The following is an 8,168-nucleotide window of genomic DNA, read 5'->3' as shown; positions in this document are numbered from 1 at the left end:
GGTGCCCCTGCTCCTGGGCAGGTTGGAGGTTCATGGGGTGCTCCTGCTGCTGCAGGCTGGGAGGCCATGGGGTGCCCCTTCTCCTGGGCGGGGTGAGGGTCCCCGGGGTGCTCCTTCTCCCAGGTGAGCTGGGGGTCCATGGGGTGCCCCTTCTTCCAGGTAGGTTGGAGGTCCACAGGGTGCTCCTTCTCCTGGGTGAGCTGTGGGGTCCATGGGGTGTTCCTGCTTCCCGGTGAGCTGGAGGTCCACCAGGTCCCCCTTCTCCATGGCAGGTTGGGGGTCCCCAGGGTACCCCTTCGCCCAAGCAAGTTGGGGTGTCCGAGTGGGTGCCCCTTCTCCTGGGCAGGTTGAGAGTCTGCAGGGTGCTCCTTCTCCCGGCTGAGCTGGGGGGGTCCGTGGGGTTCCCCTTCGCCTGTGCAGGTTGGCGGTTGACAGGGTGTCCCTTCTCCTGTCTCCTGGGTGAGATGTGGGTCCGTGGGGTGCCCCTTCTCCTGGGCAGGTTGGGGGTCCCCAGGATGCTTCTCCTCCCAAGCAGGTTGGGTGTCCATGGGGTGCACCTTCTCCTGGGTAGGCTGGGCCTCCACGGGGTGCCCCTTCTTCCAGGTAAGTTGGAGGTCCACAGGGTGCTCCTTCTGGGTGAGCTGTGGGGTCCATGGGGTGCCCCTACCCCCGAGCAAGTTGAGGGTTTCACAGGGTGGCCCTTCTTCCAAGTAGGTTGGAGCTCCACAGGGCGCTCCTCCTGCCGGGTGACCTGGGGGTCCTTAGGGTGTCCCTGGGCAGGTTGGGGGGGTCCGTGGGGTGCCCCTCCTTTAAGGTACTTTGGAGGTCCGTGTGGTGCCCCTTCTCCCAGGCAGACCGGGGGGCCATTGGGTGCTCCTTCCCCTGGGGGTCCACGGGACGCCCCTTCTCCCCCATCATCCACCTAGCTGGCGGCGTCGAGGGTCTGAAATTTCTGCCGCAGGTCCCTGACGAGGCCGTGGCGAGGGGGCGAGGGGGACTCGGGGGTGTCGGGGGGCTCGGGGCATCGCCGCCGGTACTCCTCGGAAGCCTGGTAGGCTTTGCAGCGTTCCACTACCGCCTTCAAGCAGATCTTCTCCCGGGTGGTGGGCGAGCGGATCTGCACGTAAGTGGGGGGCTCGGCGGGTGCCGGCAGCCGCTCCAGCACCAGCACCCGCTGCCCGGGACCCAGCGGCGCCTCCGCCGCCACCCACAGTGCCCCATCGCTGCTGTGCCGTGCCGGTGCCGGCACCGGCCCGGAGGTGCCGGACCCCCCGCCTGCTTCGGCGCTCCGGCTTCGGCCGCTGCCCCGCTCCTTCTCGGCCGGCCGGCCGCCCCGGCACGGTCCCTCGGGTGCCGAACGGCTGCGGCTCACCGGCAGGGGCCGCGGGGCGCCGAAACGGGCACGAAGCTCCCGCACGTCGGGCCAGGCGAAGGGCTCGGCACCGCTGGGGCTCGGGGGGCTGCGGGGGGCACCCGGGGATGGGGGCACCGGCAGCGCCCCGTCTCGCGGCACAGCCACCGAGGGGGTGCCGGCACACGGGTTCCCCTGCTCCGGCTGTGCCGGGGCGCATCGGGCACCAGCGCGGCGGCTCTTGATGCGGAGGCTGTACTGCCGCGCCAGCTGGTACACCTTGGTGCCGGGGTGCGGGGGGGTCAGCAGCAGCCGCGGCGGTGGCCCGGCTGGTGGCCCCTCGCCCACGGCACCCAGGTCGTCCTCCTCCAGGATGAGCAGCGGCTCGGGGGACCGCAGCCCGTTCTCCCGGCACGGCTCCTCCGGCGACGGCTCGGGCCCCCCCGGTGCCGGCTGGGTGGGGGGCTCGGGGCTGGCGGGGGGGCGAGGGAGGCCGTTGAGGCGGGAGACGGAGCTCTGCACCAACCCCTTGGGGATGAAGGACAGGCTCTCGCGGCGGCGGACGCTGAGGCCGGCATCCCGGTGCTCGGCGTGGCCGTAGTAGCTCTTGATCTTGTCGAGGAGCAGGCGGTCCCGGCTGGAGAGCAGCGACTCCCGGCGGGCTCCGGCCAGGGGCTCGGGTGAGGGGACGGTGCTGCGGGACCCCCCGGGCTCCGTGGCCTCGAGCGGGGGGCCGCCGTCCAGGCTGAGGGCGCTGCCGCTGCGGCTGGCCAGCCGCCCCGCCGGCCCCTCCAGCGCCAGGCTGCTGCGGCGGGAGAAGCTGCCGCCGCCGCCGAACCGCTCGGCGATGACGCTGGCCTGGTCCAGCACCGAGGGCGGTAGGATGCTGCCGGCGGCTCCGTCTTGTTCTTCCTCCTCTTCCTCCTCGCTGCTCAGCCCCTGCAAATCCTCCGCCGCCCGCTCCGGTTCCCCCTCCCCGCCGAGCAGCACCGGCGCCGGCGTCCCCGCCGAGGACGGGGTTTCGGCTACCCCCGGCCCCTCGGGGCGCTCCTCGGTGCTGCCGGCCTGCGGAGGGGTGGGTGGGTGGGTGCTGGGTCCCTGGGGACCCCCAGGTGGGGGCTGCGGGGCCGCACTGACCTTCTCGCAGGTCCCCGGCCCCCAACTGCTCGGCCGCTTGGGTCCCTCCGGCGCCGGTGGGTGCCCCCCAACCTGGGGAAGAGCAAACGTGGGGTGTCACGGGCTGCAGGGGGGGCACCCCAGCTGCTCCGAGCAGGATCACTGCCAGAGGCGAGCCCCAGCCAAGCCCCAGCTGAGCATCCCGCAGCAGCCCCAGCAGCAATAAGGGGTCCCGGGAGTGATGTGGGGTGCTCTCAAAGCGATACGGGGTGCCCCAGAAGCGATGCGGGATTGCCCCTGCGAGCAACGTGGGGTGCTCCCGGAGTGATGCTGGTTGCCCTGGCAGTGATGCGGGGTGCCCCGGGAGTGACGCGGGGTGCCCCGGGAGTGACGCGGGGTGCCCCGGGAAGAATATAGGGTTCCCCAGGAGTGACGTGGGGTGCCCTGGGAGTGATACAGGATGCCTGGGGTGGCATCACACAGTGGGTGCCCTCCCTGGGGTTTGGGGGGGGCCAGAGCGGGTACCTGCTCCTCCTGGGCTTCCACCGGCAGGTCCCTGGCCCTGGGCAGCTCCTCCTGGCAGTCCTTGCCCAAATCCACCTCCTCTTCCTCCTCCTCCTCTTCTTCCTCCTCTTCTTCCTCCACCACGTCCTCAGCCGCCGTCCAGGCTCTGGGGTGCTGGGGGGGCTCCCCCGCCTCCAGGAGAGCCCCGTCGCTGCCGGCGTGCTGCTCGGGGGCGAGCGCCGGGCTCAGCACCCCGTTTGCCACCCCCGCCCCTGGCAAGCGGCATGCCAGGGCTGGGGGGCACCGGGCACCCCAACCCGCCCTGCGCCCCAGCCTTTACCTTGAGCCCTGCCGGCCGGGAGAGAGAAACGTGGAGGTTAGAGGAGGGCAGCACCCAAAACGCGTCCAACCCCCCAGCAAGCCCCTGACCCCGCTCCACCCACCCCAGTGGTACCAGTGGCCACGTCGGCTCGCTCACCTTGCTCGCCCAGCTGCCGCAGGATCTGCTTGGCGGGCTCTGCGGGGAGAAACCGGGCGTCCCAATCGGGCGACGGTGGCATTGTCCCCATGTCCCCCAGCTCGCCCTCAGCCCCACCAGCATCCCCAGCCTGGCGCCCACCCCTCACACCCCCCACCCCAATTAAGGTCCCCGTTCCCCGCCGGCATCCGCACCCGACTGCCTGCGCCCCGTGTGCCCGGGCAGCCGGTCCGGCAGCGTCTCCGCGCGGTCCCGGGGCTGGAAGGGTTCTGCAGGGACAGGGACACCCGTCAGCGCTGGCGCAGCCGCTGCCCACCGTCCCTGCAGGCATCGGGGAGACCCCCGAGGAAGGGACGGCGGCGGCGGTGGGGGACGCCGGGGGTGCGCGGCTCTCACCGGACTGCCGGCGGCACTGGCGCGGGTCGGCGGCGGCGTCGCCCAGGGGTTGGCAGGACCAGCTCTTCTTCAGGCGCTCGGGGCTGCAGCGGGGCAGGCGAGGGGGGTCTGCGGGCACAGGGGGTGACACTGGGGGATGGGGGGGACAGGCGAGGGCAGGGAGGGGACCGCGGGGCGCCGGCAGCACTCACAGAACAAGTCCATCTCCAGAATGGCTTCCTTAGCCTGGGATGGAGGAAGGATGGAGAGAGACGGAGGGTGAAGGTGGGGTGCAGCCGTCCCCCCCTCCTCGCTGTGCCCGGGGTGGGGGGTCCCCAGTGCCAGCGTGGTCCCCCTCTGCCCTCACCTTCTGAGGGATGATGGCGTGGTGGTTCTCCAGGATCAGCCGCTTGATGTGGTGGGTCCACATGCGCTTCTCCTCCACGCTCTTGGCCTGGGAGGGGGAGAGGGAGGGTGGTGAGGCTGGGCCTGGGGGGGGGGTGTCCTCAGGGAGCCCCCCACCCTGTGCCCCCCTCTACCTGCAGGCTGTGCTGCTGCTTGCCGTGCTTGTAGTGAGCCAGGCTGAAGCAGAGCGAGTCCCGCGTGCTCTCGATCAGCATCAGCGAGGAGCACTGCGGGGAGAAGCCATCAGCCCCCGGGCCCCCCCTGGGCCCCCCCCATCCCCAGCACCCCCCGGGTCCCCTACCCCCGGCACCCCCCCCCCACCCAGTCCCACCATCCCCAGGCTCCCCATCCCCAGTGTCCCCCCAGACCTCCTATGCCTGGCCCGCTCCGGTCCCCCACACCCCCGGCACCCCCCAGTCCCACCATCCTCAGCACCCCCAAGTCCCCCACATCCCCAGTACCCACCAGTCCCATCATCCCCAGGCTCCCCATCCCCAGTGCCCCCCCAGACCCTCTATCCCTGGCACCCTCCGACCCCCCACATCCCCAGCAGCCCTCAGGTCCCCCATCCCTGGTACTCCCCAAGTCCCCCCCACCCCTGGCACCCCCCAGTCCCACCATCCCCAGGCTCCCCATCCCCAGTACACCCCCATGCCCCCTATCCCTGCCACCTCCCAGTCCCCCACATCCCCAGCACCCACAAGTCCCCCATTTCTGGCACCCCCCAGGTCCCCCCATCCCTGGCACCCCCCAGCCCCACCATCCCCAGGTCTCCCACATTCCTGGCACCCCCCCAGGTCCTCATCCCTGCCACCCCCCAGTCCCACCATTCCCCGACACCCCCCGGGGTTCCCCATCCCCAGGACCCACCGGGATGTGGCTCTTGTAGACGTAGTGGTCGCCACGGCGCTTGGTGATGAGGAGGGTCTTGTCGAAGAGGAAGACGGCGCGCTCGTGGCGCACCCGCTGAACGCGGAAGGTGCCCTCCAGCACCAGTTCCCCGTAACTGGTCAGGTCCGGCCCCTTCCAGCCCAGCAGCAGCGACTGGATCTCCTGTGCGGGTCCCCGGAGACGGGTACGTCAGGACACCCGCCGCCGCGCTGGTGCCCGCCCGGTGCCACCCGCCGCGCCGCCGGCACCCACCTGCTGGCGGATGGCGTGCTCGTGCTTGCGCTTCATGTCGTTGATGTACCACGCGACGCAGGTCATGGTGTCGATGGCCTCCAGCACCACCTCGTAGTCGTCCCCCGACTTGTGCTCAAAGTGCTTGGCGATCTCCTGCCGGCAAAGGACGCGGCGTCAGGGCAGCGCCAACGGGGATGCGGTGCCCGGTGCTGAGGGTGTGCCGTGCCGGGGGACCGGGCTGCGCCAGGAAGATGCGCCATGCCGGGTGCCGGCGCCATGCCGGGCGCCTGGACGGTGCCATGTGCCGGGCTGTGCCAAGCGCCTGTATCACGCCATGAGCTCGCACCACGCCGGGTGCCCATGCAATGCCAGGGGACGGGGCTGTGCCGGGGAGTTGTGCCGTGCGGGGTGCCTGTGCCATGCCATCCCCCAGGCTGTGCCAAGTGCCCGCGCCGTGAGCTCACGCCGTGCCGGCAGCCCAGACCGTGCCGGGGAAACGTGCCGCGCCGGGCAACCCAGGCTGTGTCGGGTACGTGGACTGTGCCAGGAAACACGCCGTGCCGGGTGCCCCGGCTGTGCCGGGTGCCCGTGCCACATCGGCTGCCACGGAACTCATTCTCTGCCACATCCCCATGCCGTGCCACGCACCCAGACCGCACCGGGTGCCGGTCGGTACCCTGCTGGGTGCCCATGCCGTGCCATATCCCCATGCCACACCACGCACCCAGACCGTGCCGGGTCCCCGTACCCTGCCGGGTCCCCACGCCGTGCCACGCCGCACGCCCACACCGCCCCGGCTCACCTGCAGCAGGAGGTGGTACTTGAGGATCCTCTGGACGGGCTTGAGCAGGTAGGCGCCGAGGGGCAGCGCGTGCCGCAGCCGCTCCTGGCACTCGCGCAGGAACCGAGCCTGGGTCTTGCTCCTCATGCACTCGGCCAGCGCCGCCACCGAGCTGCGGGCAGGGAGCGGGCTCAGCCCCCTGCCCGCCCCGCTGCCCGCCCCCGCGCCCCCCACTCACCTGGGGTAGTTGTTGCAGTACTGGGTGTAGATGGCAAACTCCTGGCTCTGCGGGCAGGGGGGAGTGCGGTCAGAGCCCGGCACGGCCCCCCCGCGCCCTCCGCCCCCGGTACCCCCCGTCGTGCCCGCTCTTACCCGGGTGACGAAGCAGACGGCCACGGCCACGGGATCGCTGGCGCAGCTCTCCAGGTTTTGCAGCAGGGTGCTGGGGGGGGGGACAGAGGGGACGGGGTGACAGCAGCTCCACCACCACCACCACCACCACCGCGGCATGGGGTGGCACCGACCGCGTCCCCACCGGGACCACCCACCTGCTGAGCTCGTAGATGTCCTCGATGTTGCCGAAAAGCGCGCTGACCTGCTCCGGCCGCAGCACCGGCTCCTCCGCGTCGATGATCTTGCCCAGGTAACCCTGCCGGGCACCCGCGGTTGGTGGCGGTGACACCGGTGCAACCAGCTGGACTCCCCCCACACACCCCAAACCCCATCCAAGGGGTGTCCCCCACCCCGGCACTCACCTCCACGATGCTGCGGAGATCCCGGGCGTAGGTGCGCTCCGACTCCACGATCTCCAGCACCACCCGCCCCAGGTAGCTGGGCTCGGTCCCGGGGCCACCGAAAGGTGCCAGGGGGTGTCCGCCGCGGGCCCCCGGCCAACCCCCCGGGGAAGCGTTGTTGTTGCTGTTGCGCTGCCCCTCGGCCCACGGCTCGGCCCCGCTGCCGACCGGCTCCTCCATGGCACGGCCGGGCTCCGGCACCGGGCTCAGGGCAGGATGCTGCAGGCAGGCGGGCACCGGCATGCCGGCATCCCCCGGCACCAGCGGGGCACGGGGTGGGTCTGGGGGGGAGAGCGGTCTGTTTAGGAGGTGTAGACACCCCCAAGGTCCGGGCAGCATTTGGGGCCAAGGGGGGCTCACACCCCCACACAGTGAAGACGCCCCCTGGGGTTGACCTGATGGCCAAACCCTGGGGTTGACCTGATGGCCAAACCCTCCAGGCAAGGGGGGGTGCCAACATCCCTCAACCCCAAAAATCCCCGGCTACGGATCGGCCGAGGCACTATACGGCCCAACCGGATCCTGGCACAGCCCACCGAGGCCTCCTGCCCGAGGACGTCCTCAAATTTGGGGGTTTGCCCCCTCCTTACCCCAGAGCCGGGCGATGCGCCCCAGCAGCCGGGGGCCATGCTCCCCAAAAAGGATGTGCCCCGGTGGGACCAGCGCCATTGCCGTGCCGAGCCCCCACCCGCTGGCACCTCGCGCCGGGGCTGTGCGTCACCGCCGCGCCCGCGGGACACCTTCCCGGTGAGCTCAGCGCCGGCTCACCCTTCCGGATCACCGTTTGCCACCGGCCGCTCCCCGGCAGCACTGGGATCCTCCCGTGCCACCGAAACCGCTCGGTGCCACTGACTCCGTTGGGGTGCCCAAAAACCGGCCGCCGGCGGCAAAGCGTGCCGGAGCGGGGAGGGCTCACCGCCACGCTTTTTGGCAGAGGGACGGTTTGCGGCAGGGCACCGAGCCCGCTCACCCCGGCGAGTGGGTGGCCCTGGGGACGGTGACCTTCAGCCGGGCCACGTGCCGGCGGCGGGGCCGCCCGAGCCCCCCGGCACTGGGGGTGCCGGCACCCGACCGGTCAGGCCGGTTCCCGCCAGCTCCTCCCCGTGCCCGCCGTGCCGCATGGCCGCGCTCCCGCTGCCGTCCTCCCCACGGCTTTCCTGCTCAAGTCAGGAGCCCCCCCAAAAACCCGCCATGGCACCCCCCAAGCAGGGCCCAGCCCCACATCCCCAGGCTGTGCCA

At 71.6% G+C, this 8,168-nt stretch overlaps 1 protein-coding gene across 1 annotated transcript; it reads right to left on the bottom strand.

Moving 5' to 3' along the window:
- Positions 1-89: 89 nt before the first annotated feature.
- PLEKHG3 (pleckstrin homology and RhoGEF domain containing G3) lies at positions 90-7,464 on the bottom strand. Its single transcript, XM_082485018.1, has 15 exons — positions 6,891-7,464; positions 6,684-6,784; positions 6,508-6,577; positions 6,374-6,420; positions 6,157-6,307; positions 5,373-5,507; positions 5,100-5,282; positions 4,364-4,456; positions 4,192-4,278; positions 4,037-4,070; positions 3,846-3,953; positions 3,644-3,718; positions 3,426-3,488; positions 2,993-3,243; positions 90-2,560 (listed from the first exon to the last, which is right to left on the bottom strand). The coding sequence occupies exons 1-15, from the start codon at positions 7,266-7,268 to the stop codon at positions 923-925; spliced, it is 3,414 nt and encodes a 1,137-aa protein (XP_082341144.1). The 5' UTR covers positions 7,269-7,464; the 3' UTR covers positions 90-922.
- Between the last annotated feature and the right edge of the window lie 704 nt (positions 7,465-8,168).

This window comes from Vanellus vanellus (genome assembly GCF_965231255.1).
Source record: "Vanellus vanellus genome assembly, chromosome: 6".
NCBI lineage: Eukaryota > Metazoa > Chordata > Aves > Charadriiformes > Charadriidae > Vanellus > Vanellus vanellus.
The sequence above is the reverse complement of the archived record's forward strand: the minus strand, read 5'-3'. Positions and strand labels throughout refer to the sequence as shown.

What these genes read in the sequence shown, in the direction of transcription:
- PLEKHG3 (XM_082485018.1), bottom strand. Translation starts at nt 7,268, where the DNA reads ATGCTGCCCGGACCTTGGGGGTGTCTACACCTCCTAAACAGACCGCTC. An exon ending in GACATCTACGAGCTCAGCAG is followed by an intron (nt 6,578 to 6,683) that starts GTGGGTGGTCCC and finishes CCCCCCCCCCAG; the next exon opens with CACCCTGCTGCAAAACCTGG. An exon ending in AGCAGCAGCACAGCCTGCAG is followed by an intron (nt 4,279 to 4,363) that starts GTAGAGGGGGGC and finishes TCCCCCTCCCAG; the next exon opens with GCCAAGAGCGTGGAGGAGAA.